General features: G+C 39.2%; 1 protein-coding gene across 8 annotated transcripts in view; it reads right to left on the reverse strand.

The window, feature by feature from the left end:
* Positions 1 to 23927, reverse strand: part of EPB41L5 (erythrocyte membrane protein band 4.1 like 5) — a 117824-nt gene that overhangs the window by 42562 nt on the left and 51335 nt on the right. For 2 of the 8 annotated variants that reach the window (XM_023622751.2, XM_070241774.1), the window contains exon 17: positions 18604 to 22358. The exons of the other annotated variants lie outside the window; for them this stretch is intronic. In XM_023622751.2, coding sequence (XP_023478519.1) covers positions 22178 to 22358 — 181 coding nt within the window. In that variant the 3' untranslated portion in view covers positions 18604 to 22177. Of the gene's footprint in view, positions 1 to 18603; positions 22359 to 23927 lie in introns of those variants that run through there. 8 annotated transcript variants of the gene reach the window in all.

A 23927-nucleotide genomic window follows, 5' to 3' on the forward strand; every position in this document is an offset into this window, starting at 1 on the left:
AGCCATCTTGCAGTATCTAGGGTGGGGAATTCCTCCCTCACCAAAAGGGTGCATAGGAGGTGATCAGAACCACTGCTAATGGGCATGGGATTTCTTTCGAGGGGGCAAAAATGTTCTAAAAGCAAATTCTGACAAAGGTTGCACAATCCTATGAATATACTAAAACAGTGAATTGTCCACTTTAAATGGGTGAATGGTACAGTATGTGAATTATATCTTAATGAGGAAATTTTTTTAAACACAAAAACGTTGTTACAAAAGAATTCATGACTAAAAGATTTGAACTAAAAAAATGTTAAAGGAAGAGCTATAAGCAAAAATAAAATGAACAATGAACAATATATGATGGGGTTTTTAACATTTATAAAGTTAAATGCCTGACAAATGAGATACTGCTATTCACTCACTACAATGGCTATAATCAAAAAGAGAGAAAATAACAAGTGTTGAAGGGGATGTGGAGACACTGGAATCCCCAGGCATTTCCACTCCAGAAAACAGTTTGCCAATTTCCTGAAAAGTTAAAATATAGATTTACCATACAACCCAGCAATTTTCCTCCTAGGAGTCTCTCCAAGAGAAACCGTACCTTATGCCCAGCCAAAGACATGTACAGGAATGTTCATTACACTACTCACAGCAGCCAGAACATGGAACCAACCAAATTTCCACCAACTATTGAATGGACAAACAAAATGTGGAATACCCATACAATGGACTATTTGACAATTATAAAAGGAACAAACTAGGATACATGGATGAACCTCAAAAACACGCTAGGTGAAAGAAGCCAGACATAAAGACCTGTATATTGTATGATGCCATTTATATGAAATGTCTAGCAAAGGCAAATTTATAGAGACCGAAAGCAGATCAGTGGTTGCCTGAAGGAGTGGAAGCTTAGGAACGTGACTTAAGTGTAAGCCAGCATGAAGGAACTTTTGGGGATGATGAAAATGTTCTAAAACTGGATTGTGGCAATGATTGTACAATTTCACACATTTCTGAACATCACAGAATTGTATATTTACAATAAGAGAATTTTATAATATGTAAAAATGTCTCAATAAACTTGTTCCAAAAACAAAACACCTTAGCCAAATTTAGAAAGTAGGAAGCACAGTTTGGAAAGTTGCAGGATACAAGACCAATATATAAAAATCAATTGTATATCTAGGCACTAGCAATGAACAACAGGAAACTGAAATGAAGAAAACAATTCCATTTAGAAACCCAATGCATTCCAAATTGTAAGTTTTTTAAAGAACAAGACTCTCAACCCAATTCATCTGCTGTAGGAAAGCTCAAAGGTCACAGATTTTTATTTTGTTGATCTAATACTGAGAGCAAAGGAAAGGAAGTGCCATTGTTTAAAAGGCTCCATGCTGTCCTAGAGGAATGAAGGCCATACTTCAATTACATACCTTGCGTCTAGGACTCAAGTAAGAAAAAATTCCTTTGAAAACTGTTAAAAGAGATAGTACGAACAAAGAATTTCTGTGCAAGTCAAGAGATCTGTGCCCCAGTCCTGTCTCTGCAACCACCTACACTTTACCTTGGTTTCCAAAAAGTGTTCTACAGAGCCCAGAGGAGTCCACAGATACATGCGAATGACTTATTTACAGGTATGGAAATGGTGACTTTCTTATGGGCATTTTTATTTGGGATTCCCAGGTGGATTTAATTTGAAGGGTTTCTTAGCTAAAATTCATTTGGGAACCACTGGAGTAAAGGCACTTCAGGCACTTTTCATCTTTAAGACTGTAACAATCTATTAATGTAAAATCATCTCATCAGCTCATTTTCAAGTCTTTTTTTTTTTTTTTTTACTGGTCCAATTGTTATCCTCCCTAAGCATAAATCAGTGTCTCTTGTAGGGCTCTCTCTTTTTTAATAAGGATAATAACATCAAAAGAAGAGCTGGTGATGGTGAGAAGAGATGAAACAAAAATGTTAGCCTGTCAGAATTTGTTGAAGTAGGTTGATGAGCATAATTCATATATTCTACTACATGCATTTTTGAAATTTTCATCATACATTTTTAAAAATATGGATACTAATATTTGTCGGCCAAAAAATGTGAGAACTGTTGGGAGTTCATCTCCTATGGTCCTAACATGGGCACATGGCAGAAAATATTTTTTCAACTACATACCACACGTCTTAGTCTGTACAGACTGGCTTTAACAGAAATACCACAGACTGGGTGGCTTATTAACAACAGACGCTTATTTCTCACAGTTCTAGATGCTGGGGAGTCCAAGATTGGGGACTAGCAGATTCAGTGTCTGGTGATGGCCCACTTTCTAGTTCAATGACCATCATCTTTCCACTGTGTCATCACATGGCTGAAGGAGTGAGGGATCTCCCTGGGGTCTCCGTTATAAGGGCATTAATCCCATTCATGAGGGCTTCTGCCTTCATGACTTAATCACATCCCAAAAGTGTCACCTTCAAACACCATCACATTGGGGATTATGTCTCAATATATAAATTTTAGGGGGACACAGTTGTATAGTCCATTGCATTAAAAAAAAAAAAAAAGATTGAGGGAAGATCCAAGATGGCGCCATGAGTAGTCCTCTTTGTCTCTCCCTCTTTGAGTCTACAATTATTTGGACACTCATTGCTTAACAAAGGATATCCAGATAGCATCTCAGGACGTCTGAGAGACCCATGCGACTATACATTGGAAGGCAGACGGACTTCCCTCTGGGAGGAGGTGGAGATAGGTGAAAACTCTCCGACCCCGACCGAACAGCCTAGTACCTGCAAGCGGCTTTCTTCCAACGGACACCCCCAGAAGAGCAACTCACACCTAGGGCAGGAGTGAGCACACACCAGAGGAGCGACAGTGGAAACAGGTGACCAGAACCCTACCTAAACCCCCCGCAATTACTCCTAAACGCAGAGGGAAACTCTAGAGTTACACACTTGAGCCCGCGGGGAGAGTCTCGCCCCACCATTGGCGGGGAGATCCCGCCTGGTGTCCACGGCGCCCAGAGGGTCCCAGAGAGAATAACAGAGGGCGTAGCAGCCCCCCGGCTGCCACTGCCTGCACGGCCAGGCAAGGGATTGCCGGAGATCTTGGAGAGGACTGGGGCTGGTGGAGCTCCAGAGGCCGGCTCCGCGGCCCGGGGGGGAAGCTCCAGAGTTCCGCCCGGGCAGCAGACAAAACTCTCTGTCTGCCATTAGTGGAGGGGCCACGCCCAGCATTCACAACACCGGGAGGGTCCCGGAGAGGAGAATATCAGGCAGGGCAGCAGCTGACCAGCTACCACTGAAATCAGGATCTCCGGCTATCCCCCAGTCAGGGCAAAGGGCTCCCCGAGTTCCTGGGGAACAGGACTAAGGCTGGGTGGAGTTCCAGCGTCCCGGCTCCGTAGCCTAGGGGGAAACCCTACAGGCTCACAGCAGCCTCAGCAAAAGCCTCTGCACAGCACTAGTAGAGAGCACCCATCCGGCAGCCACAAGGCTGGAAGACCCCGGGACAAAAGTAGCATAGCTAGGTGAGCTAACCGCAGACTGTAGAAGATGCCAATAGCTCTGCTGTGACCCCATAGTGGACAAGTGAGATTTTGTGGGTGCCGACAGTGATGGAGTGGCAAATATAAGTGATCCTACCCCTGGCCGCTGGAAAAGCCCACCACACCGTTGCATACCCCAAGGAGGGAGCACATCTAGGTGGGCTGCAACAGTAGGCACCAGCAGCCTGAAGCCCCGCCCCTGACGGTCCCCACGGCAGAAAAGGGAATCCAAAGGACCACTGTGACTACGAGGAGGGGCCCAGGCCCAGTTAGCAACTGCGGATAGGGTTCCTGGTTGGTGCAGTATAAACAGCTGCTCCCCCACCACACCAGCAGAAACAAGTGGAAGGAGCAACTAATCTCTATCTCTATGTGGAGGCACAAATCTACAACATCAAGCAATATGAAAAAATACATTAAATCTCCAGAACAGAAGGAAAACAACAAATACACAGACAACAATCCCAAAGAAAATGAAATATATAACCTAAATGACGATGACTTCAAAACAGCCATCATTAAAATACTCAATGAGTTAAGACAGAATTCAGATAGACAACTCAACGAGTTCAGGAGCTATGTCACAAAAGAGTTTGATACGATAAAGAAGAACCAAACAGAAATATTGGAAATGAAGAACACAATAGAGGAGATTAAGAAAAATCTAGATGCACTGAACACTAGGGCCGATAATATGGAGGAAAGAATTAGCAATTTGGAAGATGGGAATATAGAAATGCTGCAGGCAGAGGAGGAGAGAGAAGTAAGACTAAAAAGAAATGAAGAAACTCTCCGAGAAATATCAGACACAATTAGGAGATGCAACGTAAGGATTATAGGTATACCAGAGGGAGAAGAGAAGGAGAAAGGGGCAGAAAGCCTATTCAAAGAAATAATGGCTGAGAACTTCCCAAATCTGGTGAGAGAGATGGATCTTCAGGTGACAGAAGCCAATAGATCTCCAAACTTTATCAACGCAAGAAGACCAACCCCACGGCATATAGTAGTGAAGCTAGCAAAAGTCAACGACAAGGAGAAAATACTAAGGACAGCCAGGCAAAAGAAACTAACCTACAAAGGAACCCCATCAGGCTATCAGCAGATTTCTCAGCAGAAACTTTACAAGGCTAGAAGAGAGTGGAATGATATATTCAAAAATCTGAAGGACAAAAACCTACAGCCAAGAATTCTCTACCCGGCGAAAATATCCTTCAAATACGATGGAGAAATAAAAACTTTCCCAGATAAACAAAAATTAAGGGAGTTCATTGCCACAAAACCTCCTTTTCAGGAAATCCTCAGGAAAACCCTCATTCCTGAAAAATCAAAAAAAGGAAAGGGGCTACAAAACGAAGAGCAGAGGAGATAAGTAGAAGGACAAAAACAGAGAGTAGCAGCTCTTCATCAGAACAGATTAAACCATGGGACGAGAAACAAAGGAAATTGAAGAAAACCGGAAAACAAGACATAAAATGGTAGTGGTAGGCACCCACATCTCAATAATCACTCTAAATGTAAATGGATTGAACTCTCCAATCAAAAGACACAGAGTGGCAGGATGGATCAAAGAACAAGACCCAACAATATGCTGCCTCCAGGAAACACACCTCAGCCCCAAAGACAAACACAGACTCAGAGTGAAGGGATGGAGAACAATACTCCAAGCTAATAATGAACAAAAGAAAGCAGGTGTTGCTATACTAATATCAGACAAGGTAGACTTCAAAGCAAAACAGATAAAGAAAGACAAAGAGGGACAATACATAATGATAAAAGGGACTCTCCACCAAGAAGACATAACACTTATAAATATATACGCACCCAACACAGAAGCACCAAAATTTGTAAAGCAACTCTTAACAGAACTAAAAGAAGACATCAACAACAATACAATAATAGTAGGGGACCTCAACACCCCATTAACACCAATGGAAAGAACATCCAGACAGAAAATCAACAAGGAAATAACAGAATTAAATGACAAATTAGACCAGATGGACTTAATAGATACATATAGAACACTTCATCCAAAAACAGCAGGTTACACATTCTTCTCAAGTGCACAGGGAACATTCTCAAGGATTGACCATATTTTGGGAAACAAAGCAAACATCAATAAATACAAGAGAGTTGAGGGGCTGGCCCCGTGGCCGAGTGGTTGAGTTCACGTGCTCCGCTGCAGGCGACCCAATGTTTCGTTAGTTCGAATCCTGGGCACAGACATGGCACTGCTCATCAAACCACGCTGAGGCAGCGTCCCACATGCCACAACTAGAAGGACCCACAATGAAGAATATACAACTATGTACCGGGGGGCTTTGGGGAGAAAAAGGAAAAAACTAAAATCTTTAAAAAAAAAAAATACAAGAGAGTTGAAATAATATCAAGCATCTTTTCTGATCATAATGCTATGAAACTAGAAATCACCTACAAGAAAAAAGCAGAGAAAGGTGCAAAAATGTGGAGACTAAACAACACGCTTCTGAACAAACAATGGATTACTGAAGAAATTAAAGAAGATATCAAATATTCTCTGGAGACAAATGAAAATGAGAACACAACATACCAAATCGTTTGGGATGCAGCAAAAGCAGTCCTAAGAGGGAAATTCATCGCAATACAGGCTCACCTCACTAAACAAGAAAAAGCTCACATAAGCAACCTAAAACGACACCTAACAGAACTAGAAAAAGAAGAACAAACAAAGCCCAGAGTCAGTAGAAGGAGGGAAATAATAAAAATAAGAGCAGAAATAAACGATATTGAAACAAAAAAGAGAGTAGAAAGGATCAATGAAACAAAGAGTTGGTTCTTCAAAAAAATTAACAAAATCAACAAACCTTTAGCCAGACTCACCAAGAAAAGAAGAGAGAAATCTCAAATAAATAAAATTAGGAATGAGAGAGGAGAAATCACAACAGATACCAATGAAATACAAGGGATCATAAGAGAATACCATGAAAAACTCTACGCCAACAAATTGAACAACCTGGAAGAAATGGACAACTTCCTAGACTCCTACAACCTCCCCAAACTGAATCAGGAAGAAATGGAGAATCTGAATAGGCCAATCACAAGTAAGGAAATAGAAACTGTAATCAAAAACCTCCCCAAAAATAAGAGTCCAGGACCAGACGGCTTCTCTGGAGAATTCTACCAAACATTCAAAGAAGACTTAATACCTATCGTTCTCAAACTATTCCAGAAAATAGAGGAAGATGGAGTACTCCCTAACACATTCTATGAAGCCAACATCACTCTGATCCCCAAACCTGACAAGGACAACACAAAGAAAGAGAACTACAGGCCAATATCACTGATGAACATAGATGCAAAAATCCTCAACAAAATTCTGGCAAACCTAATACAGCAATACATCAAAAAGATTATACACCATGATCAAGTGGGATTTATACCAGGGACACAGGGATGGTTCAACATCCACAAGTCAATCAACGTGATACACTACATCAACAAAATGAAAAACAAAAACCACATGATCATCTCAATAGATGCAGAGAAAGCATTCGACAAGATCCAACACCCATTTATGATAAAAACCCTCAGTAAAATGGGTATAGAAGGAAAGTACCTCAACATAATAAAGGCCATATATGACAAACCCACAGCCAACATCATACTCAATGGACAAAAATTGAAAGCCATCCCTCTGAGGACAGGAACAAGACAAGGGTGCCCACTTTCACCACTCCTATTCAACATAGTACTGGAAATTTTGGCCAGAGCAATTCGGCAGGAAAAAGAAATAAAAGGAATCCAAATAGGTAATGAAGTAAAACTTTCACTGTTTGCAGACAACATGATCTTATATATAGATAACCCCAAAGAATCCATACAAAAACTATTAGAAATAATCAACAACTACAGCAAAGTAGCAGGGTATAAAATCAACATACATAAATCAGTAGCATTTCTATACACTAACAATGAACTAACAGAAAAAGAACTCAAGAACTCAATCCCATTCACAATCGCAATGAAAAGAATAAAATACCTTGGGATAAACTTAACCAAGGAAGTGAAGGATCTATACAATGAAAACTACAAGACTTTCTTGAAAGAAATTGACGACAACATAAAGAGATGGAAAGACATTCCATGCACATGGATTGGAAGAATAAACACAGTTAAAATGTCCATACTACCTAAAGCAATCTACAGATTCAATGCTATCCCAATCAGAATCCCAAGAACATTCTTCACAGAAATTGAACAAAGAATCCTAAAATTCATATGGGGCAACAAAAGACTGCGAATTGCTAAAGCAATCCTGAGCAAGAAAAACAAAGCTGGCGGAATCACAATCCCCGATTTCAAAACATACTACAAAGTTACAGTGATCAAAACAGCATGGTACTGGTACAAAAACAGGTCCACAGATCAATGGAACAGAATTGAAAGCCCAGAGATAAAACCACACATCTATGGACAGCTAATCTTCGACAAAGGAGCAGAGGGCCTACAATGGAAAAAAGAAAGTCTCTTCAACAAATGGTGCTGGGAAAACTGGACAGCCACATGCAAAAGATTGAAAATTGACCATTCTTTTTCACCACACACCAAAATAAACTCAAAATGGATCAAAGACCTAAAGATTAGGCCTGAAACAATAAGTCTTCTAGAAGAGAATATAGGCAGTACACTCTTTGGCATCAGTTTCAAAAGAATCTTTTCGGACACTATAACTCCTCAGTTGAGGGAAACAATAGAAAGAATAAACAAATGGGACTTCATCAGACTAAAGAGCTTCTTCAAGGGAAGGGAAAATAGGATTGAAACAAAAAAACAGCTCACTAATTGGGAAAAAAGATTTACAAGCCACTTATCCGACAAAGGGTTAATCTCCTTATGGAGATTAACATATACAAAGAACTCACACGGCTTAACAACAAAAAAAACAAATAACCCGATCAAAAAATGGGCAGAGAACATGAACAGACATTTCTCAAAAGAAGATATAAATATGGCCAATAGACACATGAAAAGATGTTCCTCATCGCTAATCATCAGGGAAATGCAAATTAAAATTACACAAAGATATCACCTTACACCCATTAGATTGGCAAAAACATCCAAAACCAAGAGCGACAAATGTTGGAGAGGTTGTGGAGAAAAAGGAACCCTCATACACTGTTGGTGGGAATGCAAACTGGTACAGCCACTATGGAAAACAGTATGGAGATTTCTCAAAAAGTTAAAAATAGAAATACCCTATGACCCAGCCATCCCATTACTGGGTATCTATCCTAAGAACCTGAAATCAGAAATCCCAAGAGTCCCTTGCACCCCTATGTTCATCGCAGCATTATTTACAATAGCCAAGACGTGGAACCAACCTACATGCCCAGAAATTGATGATTGGATAAAGAAGATATGGTATATATACACAATGGAATACTACTCAGGTATAAAAAAAGACAAAATTGGCCCATTCGCAGCAACATGGATGGACCTTGAGGGTATTATGTTAAGCGAAATAAGCCAGTCAGAGAAAGACGAACTCTATATGACTCCACTCACAGGTGGAAGTTAACATATTGACAAGATCTGATCGGTGGTTACCAGAGAAAAGGGGTGAGGGGGGGGAGGGCACAAAGGGGGAAGAGGTGTACCCACAACATGACTAACAATAATGTACAACTGAAATCTCACAAGGTTGTAATCTATCATAACATTAATTAAAAAAAAAAGATTGAAAACGTCATAAATCAGAAATGAAATAGAAGGCCATTATAAAAGAATCTTGAATTGTCTCAATTTTTGAAGAATAATGGTTAAAAGGTACCTGTGTTATGAGTTGAACTGTGTGTGCCCCCCGTCCCAATCTGACATGCTGAAGCCCTAACACCCAGTACTTCAGACTGTGATCTTATTTGGAAATAGGATATTTGCAGATGTAATTAGTTATGATGAGATCATACTGGAATAGTGTAGGCATTTATTTTATTTTACTTATTTATTTTTTTGAGGAAGATCAGCCCTGAGCTAACTACTGCCAGTCCTCCTCTTTTCGCTGAGAAAGCCTAGCCCTGAGCTAACATCCGTGCCCATCTTCCTCTACTTTATATGTGGGGTGCCTACCACAGCATGGCTTGCCAAGTGGTGCCATGTCTGCACCCGGGATTCGAACCAGCAAACCCCTGGCCACCGAGAAGTGGAACGTGCGAACTTAACAGCTGCACCACCGGGCTGGCCCTAAGGTAGGCATTTAAAATCCATTGTAACTGATGTCTTCATGAAAGGGGGGAATTTGGACAAAGACACACACAGAAGGAGAGCGCCCAGTGAAGATGAAGGCAGAGATGAGGTGATGCTTCTGCAATCCAAAGACTGTCAGCAAACTACCAGAAGCTAGACGAGATGCATGGAACAGATTCTTCCTCATAACCCTCAGAAGCAAGCAATCCTGCCTACACCTTAATCTCTCAGACTTCTAGCCTCTACAACTGTGAGACAAAATCTCTGTTGTCACTCAGTTGTAAAGGCAGTCCTAGCAAACTAACACGTCTCACGTTCTAAAGATCTGAGCAAGACTTACTAAAAGAGACCCTAAATAGCAACCACATTATTCAGGCCATAAAAGCAAAGACAAGGGGCCGGCCTGGTGGTGCAGCGGTTAAGTTCACACGTTCCGCTTCTCGGCGGCCCAGGGTTCGCCGGTTCGGATCCCAGGTGCGGACATGGCACCGCTTGGCCAAAGCCATGCTGTGGTAGGCGTCCCACGTATAAAGTAGAGGAAGATGGGCATGAATGTTAGCTCAGGGCCAGCCTTCCTCAGCAAAAAGAGGAGGATTGGCAGTAGTTAGCTCAGGGCTAATCTTCCTCAAAAAAATAAATAAATAAATAAATAAAAGAACAGCATCTATTGTAGAGAATATCAGCAGTTTTCTCCTACAACCACTTTCTGTTTAGAAACAAAGCCAAAACATAACAGGATTCATTCATTGCCTGTCTTCCATTACAACCATGGTTATAAAGCCTAAGAGTGAACGATCTTTCCTTGCTTGCTATCACACCCTTGCATTTTAGAACAGGCTGGGGTTATCTGAAGGTCACTTACGTCACATTCTGTGCCGCTGTTACTGGAATAGTTAACATCAGATAAAATACCTCTCCTGACTGAAGCTTGCCCGCAAAACCACGTCAGGATTTATCTCTGTTTTCTGATACTTTGCTACACAGTGACAGAAAACAAAACACAAATAAACCTGGCAGCAGTGCACAATAACCGCTTAAATAAACTTACTGCACCCCCTCATCTTCCCTAGGGAAATATGTAGGTCATTTAAGTGGAACATCTATTGCCCTTTCACCAGGAAAGATTTATTTAACTGCCCCATTGAAATTTGCAAACACATACGGTTTTACAATCTACAAATAAGCAACAGTCATGAGAGAATAAAAAAAGTAAAGTATAATTTCATAAAAGCAAGTAATTCATCCCTGAGCATTCCATCTTCTATACAAATAAATTACAAAATTTAAATACTGTGCACTTTATCTTTTTACTTTCTCTAAAACAGAAATACCTAATCATCCTGGTACAAGAGCTGTTACAAACTGAAGACTATATAACTGTCACTGTGCTTTGTTTTCAATGTGTACAATCTGCCTCACATAGGCAGAGACAAACATATACAATGTAACACAAAATTAAAGGTGGTTGTTTGAAAAGACTAAATAAACAGACACACTTCCAGGAAAAAAAAAAACAAAAAACCAAGAGACAGAATTTCAGATGCTACAGATAAAGAAGTAAGAGAATATACTATTATACTTAATTTTAAAAATGGGCAAAGGATGTGAACGGACATTTCTCCCAAGGCATGCAAATGGTCAATACACATATTAAAAAATACATCCAATTTTAGCCCCCTGAAAATGCAACTCAAAACCACAATAAGACACCACCCTCAAAACAACAAGGAAGAGAGGTTAACAAAATTCCTGGTGGAAACGTCAAACGGTGCAGCCACTTGGGAAAACAATCTGGCAGTTTCTCAAGATGTCAAACATAGTTATCATATGACCTAGCAATTCTACTCCTATGTATATACCCAAAAGAACTGAAAACATGTTAAAAAAAAAAAAACAAAACCCCGGGGCTGGCCCCGTGGCTGAGTGGTTAAGTTCATGCGCTCCGCTGCAGGCGGCCCAGTGTTTCGTTGGTTCGAATCCTGGGCGCGGACATGGCACTGCTCATCAAACCACGCTGAGGCAGCGTCCCACATACCACAACTAGAAGGACCTACAACGAAGAATATACAACTATGTACCGAGGGGCTTTGGGGAGAAAAAGGAAAAAAAATAAAATCTTTAAAAAAAAAAAACCAACCAAAAAACCTGTACATGAATGTTCATAGCAGCATTATTCACAATAGCCAAAAACTGGAAACCCAAAAGTCCATCAACTAACAAATAACAAATAAAATGTTGTGTATTATAGAAGGGAATATATTAAGCCATTAGAAGGAATCAAATACTGATACATGCTACAACATGGATGAACCCTGAAAATACTATGCAAGTGAAAGAAGACACAAAAGGTTACATGGTATGATTCTATTTATAGGAAATTTCCAGAATGAGCAAATCCACAGAGACCGAAAGCAGATTAGTGTTTGTCAGGGCCCAGGGCAGTGGGGGGGGGGGGGGGGGGGGTGAGAACAGGCAGCAACTGCTAATAGGTAAGGGGTTTCTGGTGGAAATGATGAAAATGTTCTGCAATTATAGTGGTGATGGTTGTACACTTTTGTGAACACACTAAAAACTAAGAAATTGTGCACCTAAGTTTTTAAAAAGGTAGTACATTACATTTTCAGTCTGTGGCTTTTGCCAATGTCCTGTACACATCCATTTCTCAAGAATGTACAAAGGAATATGTAAACCATTGTCTCTTCTATCCATCCCGTTCCTTTTCACGGATACTTACCTGTATAAATTGAAGCAGTTTGTCTTGTGGACAAACTGCAGCATTTTAATTTGTTTTCACTCATTTAAAGTAGTACATGCTAGCTAAGAAAAGCAATCAATGTCTTCCTTTATTCTCACTCTCTGAAAATTTAGTTAATCTATCCAGGTCCATTTTTTGTGTACTTACAAATACGTGTACTTACATGGTTTGATGGGTTTTACAAAAATGGAAACATACCTGAAACACTTCACTTGAGTTTGTAACTCCACAATGCATCACTGACATACTCCAGTAAGAGCACAGGTAGAATTTTCCTCATTCTTTAATAATTACATGGTATGAATGCAGCATATTTTAATTATCCAGTCTTCCATCAATTGACATTCATTCTTCACATTGCCTCTAGAGTTATCTTTCTAAAGTAGACCTGCTATCACACTCCCTTTTACTCTCCACATTCTAGGCCCCACCAAGCTTTACATTGTAGGAAGTCAGGACAGCAGGTAATGGTCTGGGCTCCAGGACCAAGCTGTCTGAGTTTGAAGTCCAGCCTCACCATGTACTAGCAATGCGATGTCAGACAAGTTACATACCCTTATTATGCCTTAATTTCTTCACTGGCCTAAACACCTTACAAACTCCTTTAGGGACTAAATGCTTTGCTGGAATAAATGTTTACTGATATACCTCCAGAACAATGCAGGCACAGTAGCACTCAAATTTCAGCCATCGCTATTAATATACCACCCCATGAATTCTGCACTCATTACTCAAACCCCATTCATCATTCCTCAACTATACCTTGCACTTTGCTACTTTAAAATTTTCTTTTGCCATCACTCTCTTATTTCATAATGAGTTATTCATCCAATGCTCCTGATTCTCTGTGTCCTTCAAAATCTGATGCAAATGTCAGGAAGCCTTCTTTGTTTCAACCTCTTCTACCTTTCTACAACCTTGCATACCTAATGACTTAGCGTTCGCACCAGTTATTTGTAAAAACAACTTGAGTGTAAATTTCTTGAAGCCAGGGACAGCATTTTGATTATTTCTGCATCAAGTGTGTCAAGATGTGCTTGGCATTCATGCAGTCAATCAATCAGCTAGTATTTATGGAGTGCCAAGCCAGGCACTGCTCTGGGTATAGAGGAGTAAACAAAATAAACACTCTCCCTTGACGAAGCTTAGGTTCTATTGAAGAATACAGAGATGACAAACAAGTTAACATAAGAGTCGTAAGGTGAAGTGAGGCGAGAAAAAATAAAGCAGCGTAAGAAGAGTAGGGATGCAGAGGAGGCTGGGGGCCTGTGATTACTCCACAGGGAGGTCAGGAAAGACTTCCCTGTTAAGAAACCTGGAGGCATCAGAAGGAACCATAAGAGATTCAAATGAGGGATATCTAGGCCAAAGTAAAAGTACAAAGATCCTAAGAGGGAACACACTTAGAACGTTAGAGCAAGTCTTTGGAAGCCAGTAAACAAGGTCAAGATTAGCAGAAGAAAAGGAGTCAGAAAAATCATGTTTTTGTCAACACGAGGATTTTGAATTTTAGTTTGTGTGAGATGAGGATCTCTGGAAGGTGTAAGAAGAAATGATGTGATCTGACTTATAATGACCATGGCTGCCAAGGAGATGAGGAGACAGTAGAGGATTGAGGGCATGGCTGGGAGACCAGGTAAAAGGAAAGAAACCATAGCAAATTGAAACACAGTGGGAGCAGGAGAGATAGTGGCGGATTCCAGATATATTTTGAAGAAAGAACTTAAGAATTTACTGACTAACGAGTAAAGACAAAGTGAGGTCAAGGTGATCATTAGGCGCTAAGCTCCAAGCCAGCGTTTCTCAAACCTTAGTGTGCGTCAGAGTCTCCAGGAGGGCACGTTAAACAGACTGTTGGGTCTCACCTCTGGAGTTTCTGACTCAGTAGGTCTGAAGTGGAGCCTGAGCCAAACTGCCTACAGACAGGAAAAACAGAACTGCCCATTACTGAGCTAGCAAAAACTGCAGAGAGAAGAAAAATCAGGAGCTCAATTTTAAACATATTAAAGATGGCCCAATATCACCTCTGTGGTATTTTCCTCCAAAATCCATGGCCTCAATCCAATCATAGGAAAACATCACATCCACCCAAATTGAGGGACATCCTACAAGGTATCTAACCAGTACTCTTCAAAAGGTTGCCAAAGAAATGGAATGCCTCAGTGTCACAGATGGAAGTGGACTAAAGTAAAATAGATCTTGGATCAGATTCTGGAACATTTGTGGAAAGACTGGGAAACCTGAATGAGGTCCACAGTCTAATTAGTGGTATTGTACCAATATTAATTTCTTGTTGTGATAATTATACCATGGTTATGTAGGATGTTAACAGTGGGGGAAGCTAAGGAGGGCGAGTGTGGGAACTCTGCACTGTCTTTGCAACTGTTCTGTAAGCCTAAAACTATTTCAAAATCAAAAGTTTTTAAAACTTCAGATGCCTGTATTAGATATCTAAGTAGAGATATTATATAGGCAGTTGGACATGTAAGTCTGGAAACAAAGAGGTCCAGGCTGATGATATATAAAGTGGGAATCTGCCAGTGTACGGATGGCATTTAAAACCGTAACACTAGATGAGATTACCAAGGAAATGAGTTGTTACAAAAAAGGTGCTAAGATAAAGTTTAGGGGGTTAGGGAGATAAGGAGAAACTGACAGGAAACTAAAAATGATGGCTAGTGAGGTTAGAAGACAACAAAAAAGAGTAGTGTCCCTAAGCTAAGTGAAGAAAGCATCTTTTCACTAAGAAGTGAGCAACTGTTTTGAATGCTAATAACTTGACTGCAGCATGACCGTGGGATTAGAAATGTGGAGGTCATTTATAAACCTACAAAAGCTATATTGGCAGAGCAGTAACATAATGCTAGTAGTTCATGCAGAGCTTTTGTATGGATTTAAGCAGTGCCCCTCCTGATGACACTTTACCTTCATCTCCTGCAAAACTGACATAATACACTGACTTTATTTAAACAAGAAATTTAATGCCATCTGCTGGAAAACCACTGTTATAAATATGTGATCACTGTCCTCCTGAAAGTGGCACTCCTGTGCAGTCACAACCCACACAATCATACATAATAGCTTAGACGGCAGAGACAATGTCTGATTAGAACGGGTTGAAGACAGAATGAGAAGAGAAAAAGAGGAGACAGAGAACATAGAAAATTCTTTCAGGGCAGGGAGTTTTGCTATCAGCGGAACAAAGAAATGGAGGAATAGCCAAAAGAGGAGGTGAGTTCAGGGAGGGTTTCTTTTTTTAATGATGTGAGATATCACAGGCTATTTCTGTGCTGACGAGAATACTCCAGTAGAGAGTGAAAACTGACACTACAGAACGAGAGGGGAGAGGGGCCGGCCCTGCAGCCGAATGGTTAAGTTTGTGCGCTCTGCTTCAGCGGCCTGGGGTTTTTGCCGGTTCAGATCCCAGGTGCAGACATGGCACTGCTCATTAGGCCGTGCTGAGGCGATGTCCCACATAGCACAGCCAGAGGCACTCACAACTAGAATATACAACTATGTACTGGGGGGCTTTGGGGAGAAGAAGAAGAAAATAGAAGATTGGCAACAGTTGCTAGCTCAGGCGCCAATCTTAAAAAAAACAAAAAAAAGAGAGAGAGGCTGGCCCGGTGGCGCACCAGTTAAGTTAGCACGTTCTGCTTCGGTGACCTGGGGTTCACTGGTTAGGATCCCAGGTGGGGACACGGCACCACTTGGCACGTCATGCTGTGGTAGGTGTCCCATATATAAAATAGAGGAAGATGGGCATGGATGTTGGCTCAGGGCCAGTCTCCCTCAGCAAAAAGAGGAGGATTGGCAGCAGTTAGCTCAGGGCTAATCTTCCTCAAAAAAAAAAAAATAGAGAAGGGAGCAACGCTTAAATCACGTTCTTGAGTAGCCGAGTCAAGATCTAGGAGACAACCAGAAGTGGGCCTTAAATAGGAGCATGGACAGTTCATTTACAACAAGAGCAGAGAAAGCAGAATATATAGGACTCAACAGAAATAAGTTAATTGATAAGATGGGGGGACTGTACAGAAGATCTCTTCTGGTTGTTTATTTTCTCAATAAAATAGGAAGCAAGGTCATTAGCGGACAATGTGGAGTGAAGAATGAGAAGATAGTGGTTTGAAAGAGGATAAATTACTGCCAGCACAGTGGGAAAATGAATAGATTAAGGAAACGTGATACGATTTCAGGCAGGATGGAAGGCCCACTTGCGCTCAGTGGCCACAATTTAAAGCGAGACCATTCAATAATGTTGCAATTCACATTTGCCATCTACATGCACAAGAGAGTTGGACGTAACCAGACGTGTACAACAGAGGAAGAGTCAAGAAATTTGAGGGTACACGCAAAGGAGTAACTATAAGTGATTGTGGCTGAGAAGTGAGGAACAAGCTGGTGGGTATTCAACAAATAACGAAGTGAATCAAAAAACAGGTATCAATATAAGACTCCCAAAACCTTTCACTGAAAAACTTGCAATGATTGTTCCAGGCCTCCTCACCAACTCCAAAGTACTCAGACTGACATTCAATGCCTTGCCAACCTACTCAAATACTTTTAACTGCTATTGCTCCATATCTGTGAAGTTCCCATCAAAGTGATAACCAGGACATTCTAAACCTTCCCAGATCTTTCTAAAGACTTCCAAAGGTTTTGCTTATGGTATCCCCAGAAAAATATGTAAGTTGTTAAACATAGGTCTTATCTCCAAACTCCCAGAGAATTTATAAATTAAGTACTCCCTAAAGCTAATGGCTCGGCTACAAAAAGTAGCTTTGTCACAAGAAATTCTTCTGTGTAATGGTATATATTCTAATGGTATTTTACATCCTGGGATATTTTCCATAATTTCCCTGGATACTCCTCTATCTAGTTCCACAAGACAAATTATGCCAGCAATCATCTTCCTATTATCATCTCATCTTTCATTCTTTCCTTTTACTCCACCTCTAATAAATTAAAATATTTTTCACTTAACAATCAGTCATTGGTCAGCAGACCAGACCTTTACTTAGGAATCTGCAACTTCTTACAAATCCTACCCATACACTCGTATGTCTCATTTCTTTTCTATTAAAATTAGTTTAGAACAAAACAAACAAGAATTCCTTCAACAAAATAAATAAGATCTGCAGCTGTGGAACCAGTTTTTAAGAGGAGGAGGTACAGACTGATTACAGCACTAAGGGAGTCTGCAGTCACACTCCTTGGAGAATGTTGTTCTCCGAGACAATCTCCCTTCTCCACGCCAGGAAAAACAAAACGTTGGGCAGGTCTCAGGAACAAAATGTAAAAAGTTCATTCAAGCACCATCACCTAGAATTAAGGCCACAGCTTGTTGTTAGGAACAAAAAGGCTCAGGTAATTATCTAATAATAAAAAATTTGGGAGAACAATCCCTTCAGGACAAACAAGAACACTTGTTCTTCTGCTTCAGTATAAAAATAAAAATATATCGTCAAGCCACAGAAAATTTTCTTCCCTTTCACTAATTTCTTTTGAAATTTTCTCTTCTCTTCACTAATTCTCGAAGAAGGTTAATATTACAATCCTCCCCACCAGCCCAAAAGAGATGAAAGCAACTGAAGTGTATCACACGTCAGCAATAGTCAAGAATTGAAGAAAGATATAAAGTTACGTAACACATTTTCCACTGAAAGTGAAGTACTTCTTGTCCTAATATCTAAACCACCAAGGTTAACATCAACTGAGCAAGAAAAAATTCTCACAACGATTTCATGTGACTAAAGTAAAAGTTAATTTATATAACAGAGGATGATAAATTTTTATGTTCTTCAAAAAAAGGGAGCTGAGGAAGAATACTGTACCTAAATTCACATGGTTCATAATATCTAGAAAGAATGTGACAAATCACATTTTACATATGAGACAGAAGTACAGAGAGAGAGACAGACATAAAGAGAAAGAGAGAAAGACAGAGGTTTCCCCACCACAGAGGTATCTTCAAATTCTATCCTTTACATAAAAGCATCCCACATGCAAGCATTCACAATTCTGGAAGGTATAACTGATGATGTGATATAATTTATATTAAAATATAGGAAGGAAGTATGTGGTAGTAAAAAGATTCAGTGGTTATTAGCACAAGATGATTTTATTTTTACAAATCCATATGACAAGCCCTATATACCAAGGGTACTGAAAGCCTAACATATACAAAATAAAAGCAACGAACTAAGAGTAGGCCCCAACCAAAACAGTTAAATTACCATGTACTCAAACGATTACCACTCCCACCAACAGGCATGCTGTACTAACATGGGACAGCCATCTCCCAACTTTTTCAGTTTACATCTGTGAATATATATGGAAGTAAAAAGGATCAAAGTTGAGGTCTAGTCTTCTCATGCCTGTGAAGCCAGTCATTTCCACAATACTCTTCTTCCTCCTGAAATCCCAAAACATGGTAGTCCTCCACTCCTTACCCTCTTCATCTATTTTCCAGTTTTGGCAAGATAGAAAAATGAAATGTGCGACATCAGGACACATAAATGTGATAAAGCAAGGTTATCAATCAAAACAATTATTAGCATATCAACCAAGAAAATATGCAAAAATCCAGAGAATAAGAGAAACTACCATAACTAAGGCTCAGCTAACTGTCTTACCCTATGAAACAAGCTGCCTCCCTTTTCTCCATTCAGCAGACACTTTGGTTCTATATCTTGACTTATTTATATGGCACCTTTTACATCCTGGGCAATTTTAACAATAAAGATTCACCCAAGTGTTAAAACTAACAACATTTTCTGGGTCAGCACTTTAAATAAATAAAAAAGTCCCCCACCCAAAAAGATTATTTGAATTATACTGATGATATTACAATACTAGAATGTTTGTATACTAGTTGCTTTTTAAAATATAGACAGTATATACACAGCAAGACAAATAAAGTTGTTCTTCTCTGTAAATTCATTTAAAAGTACATCTATGACTACCCTGTCAAACTCACAATTGTTACATTATACTCAGAAACAGGTAAACGCCTTTGAAGTGGTTTTCCTGTCAAGAGAAATAATGACCTTAAGAGCTCATTTGTTTTCATGTGCGAAAGTGTGAAGGTCACTAGCTTTGCTGTATTTCCGTAAATTTCTCTGTCTATAAAAATGCAGTTAAAACACAACCAACCTAACTCAAGATGCTAAAATTAATTATGCTAAATAAAATTAGCCAAAGCACTGACATTGAATCACATGACCCTGCAGTTCTGTGCAGATAAGTCCCTCTAATCAAAAGGAGAGTGACCAAGTAAGGTGCTTCTGGAGGATATGAGTTCCCTCATGTAGGATGTATGATCACTGATCCTTTAGGCATAATAAAGTGCAGAGTATAAAAAGGCTGGTGACTATTTGTTTAATTTAGGTTGAGCTATCTAAGTAAATTCTTCATAGCTCTGGAAACATATATATTCATCTTGAAAATAGCAGCAAGAATATTCACACTATTTGAGATGAGATCCTGAAGCATATAGCTACTTCTATAAAATAGACAAATTTGATTCCACTACCATCCAGTCTTAGCCCTTAGACTTCTCCATCCCCTTTTTGCCCCATCATCCCTCCAACCCAATTTCTATCATCAGTAATTTGAACTATTCTATAACAAGTATTATATAACACAAAACTATTATATAACAAATGAATTATTATATAACAAGATTTTCAAAGAAAGAAAAACCATGACGTGATTCTTCTTTCACTTAAATGTAACAGTATTGATTAACTCATTCTAAGTAAGGAAATTACCACTTTCAAGATAAAGTGAAGATCTTAGTCTTCAACTACAATCCTTCCATTTTTCCCAAAGTTAAGATTCTGCTAAGATACATACGAGGCATTTTATCAGCGGTCTCACCTTTGATTTCAAGATTAATTTTAAAGTGAGAGAAGTCAAACCTTGGGACTTTCTAAAAGACCAGAAAAGCTTTGTCATTATTATGCTTCTTTGGTTTCTACTATAAAAGAATAGGTTCTTAATCATATTCACTCTCATTTTCTTGAATGGCACAAACCAGGGCTTCTTTGCTTTCAAAATGTTATGACTCAAGTTCCTTTCTTTTAAGAAAGAAATCACCATCGACAATACTTGACAATTATAATCTGAGTTATGTAAAGTCTAAAACAACTATGAGGGACATATGTCAGTGGCCATTTTTAAGCATGCTAAATGATGACAGACTGATAGAGGTAGAGAGCTGGGCTATTTAAGACAGGGATCTGTTCATATTTGCAGGATGCACTAAAAAATACTTTGAGCATTCATCCTTCTATATACAATTGTAATAAACTCACAAATTGAAACCTGCCTATAGGTTTCAATCCCTAAATATTACTTAGTTCTGCTTACTTATGTCTTCTATCAACAAACTGTATTGTATTTGCAACCAACAGTCCAGTAACAAAGCCCTCGGAAACCTTTATCTTTGTCTAGCAGAGGAAGAAGACCAACTTCTGAGGTGAGCAGGACAGTAGATGGGTTAACCCGAGTATAATGAAGCTTCATTATCTTGAAGTATTATGAATTCTCAGACTATGAAATATCTTCAAATTACTATTACATGGTTTAAAGTTTAAAAACTGTTAGAATTTTAAAAAACTGTAAAAAGACAAAAGAAATGCTTTCCTTACATCAGTTCCCATTATATCAGAAATGTACTTTTTCCAGCTAATTTGCCCATATGAATTAAACCAAAGAGCTTAGATATTACATTCTGAAGTTCATAAAGGACCAAAACCAGAAATATATCCAATCCACTTAAAAGTGATATAGTTTTGGCTTCAAAATTTTATTTTGAAGGTTGTACAAGACCAGATTATGGGGCTATTGCAAATCTGGGAAATCTATCAGATGTAAGAGATGAAAGAAGAGAGAAAAGTGAAAAGACAAAACTAAATACATTTTCCGTTTTGTACAACCATTCAGCAGTAACGTAACCACTCAGTTAACCACTGGCTGACGAATCATGCAAAAGTAACCATTCAGATTTCTCTCTACATGAATCACATTATTAATGTGATTTCTAGATCTTTTGGTAAATTAAAATATATGTGTTTACTAAAGACTAAAAGTCTCTTTAATTAAAAATTACATTAATTAAAATGATAGTATCTTAGGCACTTAACTGAAATTAAGACATGGGTCACTCTAGAAGTATTAAAAATAGTGTGTAAGAGCTGTTTTATAAAAATATCACCAAGGCTGATACATGGAACCTGGACATGCTTCCGAGTGTGGTTTTAGTGTGTCTGATTCTTTTAACCTCAATCTATTGGGAGGGCATGGGGGTGGGTGATAATGGGGAGCTTGTTCACAAACACAAACCTTCTCCTGAGACATCTTCTGAGTGATGTGTTAACATGTTAAAAGTATGAAAAACCTTTCCAAAATTACAATGATATACATACCCTTTTCAACACAAAAACATTTATCATTATCATTGACGGCATACGGCTTCTTCAGATCCTTTTCCCTTTCAGAGAAGAATTTAATTACAAACGACACTACACAACTAGTAACTTAATATAAAATAACTTCTCCCAATTTCTCCTAATGTGATCAATCCTCTATAAACACTAGAAAACGTATACCATCAAGTTTTATACCATCAACTGTCATGACAAAGAGTCCCAATGCCTAAGAGGCTTAACACTCATATCTCAGTCATGGCTGCATGGCTGGGAAAATGAACATCATGATGGACTCCTGCATTCTTCACATTGTGTTCATGGACAAAGTCAGTGTAGTTTCTATATGCAGGCTGGGGTGGGGACAAGGCCCTTGTGTTCCACTGGTTTCCACCACGTTGACAGCAGTCACTGGCAGCAGAGAGCCTGGATGGTTGGGGAGTGGGAGGGGAGGACAGTTAGTCAATAGAAATAGGAGAAAACATATGTGTTTCAGAGGTAATAAAGGAAAAAGGCGATGAGACCAGCATGCACCACTGCTATGAGTAGTTATCAGCATCTACTCCATGCAATGACAACATTCAAGAATAACAAAGGAGAGGAATCCACAAAGCTACATGTAGTGGAAAACGACAATACGGAAATACATGTAAGTAATAAAGAGTCAGTTAAGCAAATTAAATCAAGTGCAAATTTCACAGAGAACAAGACCCTCTGTATCTGTTCCTGATGTTACTATCAAAATCAAAGGCTGAAACGTTTGAGGTTCTAATAAGAAGAAAAAAAATTTATAATCTATTTAATTTAAATATGTGAAAGGACAATTCTACATAAGGACAAAAGCACACAGAGAAAAGGGCAATTGTGAAAATTATTCCCCGAATTAAGTGATTACACAAAACTGAAATCCAGAAAACAAACCAGAAAGAGCAATAAAAAAAATCTACAGGAGGGCAGGCCAGTGGCATAGTGGTTAAGTTAGCATGCTCCACTTTCTCAGCCCAGGGTTCACCAGTTTGGATCCTGGGTGTGGACCTGCACACCACTCATCAAGCCATGCTGTGGTGGCATCCCACATACAAAATGAAGGAGGACTGGCACAGATGTTAGCTCAGTGACAATCTTCCTCAAGCAAAAAGAGGAGGACTGGCAACAGATGTTAGCTCAGGACCAATCTTCCTCACCAAAAGGAAAAGAAAACTACCTTCAGAGGCCATGTAATTTCACATCAATGTTCCATTAACAATTACAATGGAGATTAACAAATTAACAATGGAGAATCATTGTTCCTTCTATAACTGAAGTTCACAGAACCTCAGAATGAAATTCAACAGGTACAGATACTGAGATTGTAAGCCCTCTCCAAGAAACAGTTTAATAAGCATATCAGATATCTTTTATCACACAGCGGTATAGAATAGGCCTAGAGAACTATGAGTGTGAAACATGCATACAAGCAGCAGGGTTAGAAAAGATGAGAGTCCTCCAGTAGAAAGAAAACACTCGCCAAGGTTCACACACACCAAGGTTTTGTGACATGGCAAAAAGGGCAGCACGTATTTAGAACAGCTACAAAGAAAAAAACCATCCCAATTACAAAAGAGGTCTAAGGATGGATTTTTAAACATAGTATTTTTCTAACTCAACCAAAACATGAATCTTCCACCTTTTTTCCTTAGGGAAACTGAAAAGAAATTAGCTGGAAGGATTTTTCAGGACAAACCTGAAAGACGTTTTTTTTTTACAATAAAATCACCTTTTTTCCTTCAACTAAAATATAATTTGTTCATCAGATCTAACCCATAAAATTCATGGCCATCAACATAGGGTCTCTGAAAATTTAGGAAATTAAATTTGGTTTATGTTCTCCCCTATATAGGCAAAATTTTCCAAATATTATTCAGTTTTGTTTTTGTTGTTGTTTATAAACAGTTTATGGATTTAAAATACACAAATTGTTCCTCAAAAGGTGATATTTAAACATTGGATAATTCT

Source organism: Equus caballus, chromosome 18 (assembly GCF_041296265.1).
Source record: "Equus caballus isolate H_3958 breed thoroughbred chromosome 18, TB-T2T, whole genome shotgun sequence".
NCBI lineage: Eukaryota > Metazoa > Chordata > Mammalia > Perissodactyla > Equidae > Equus > Equus caballus.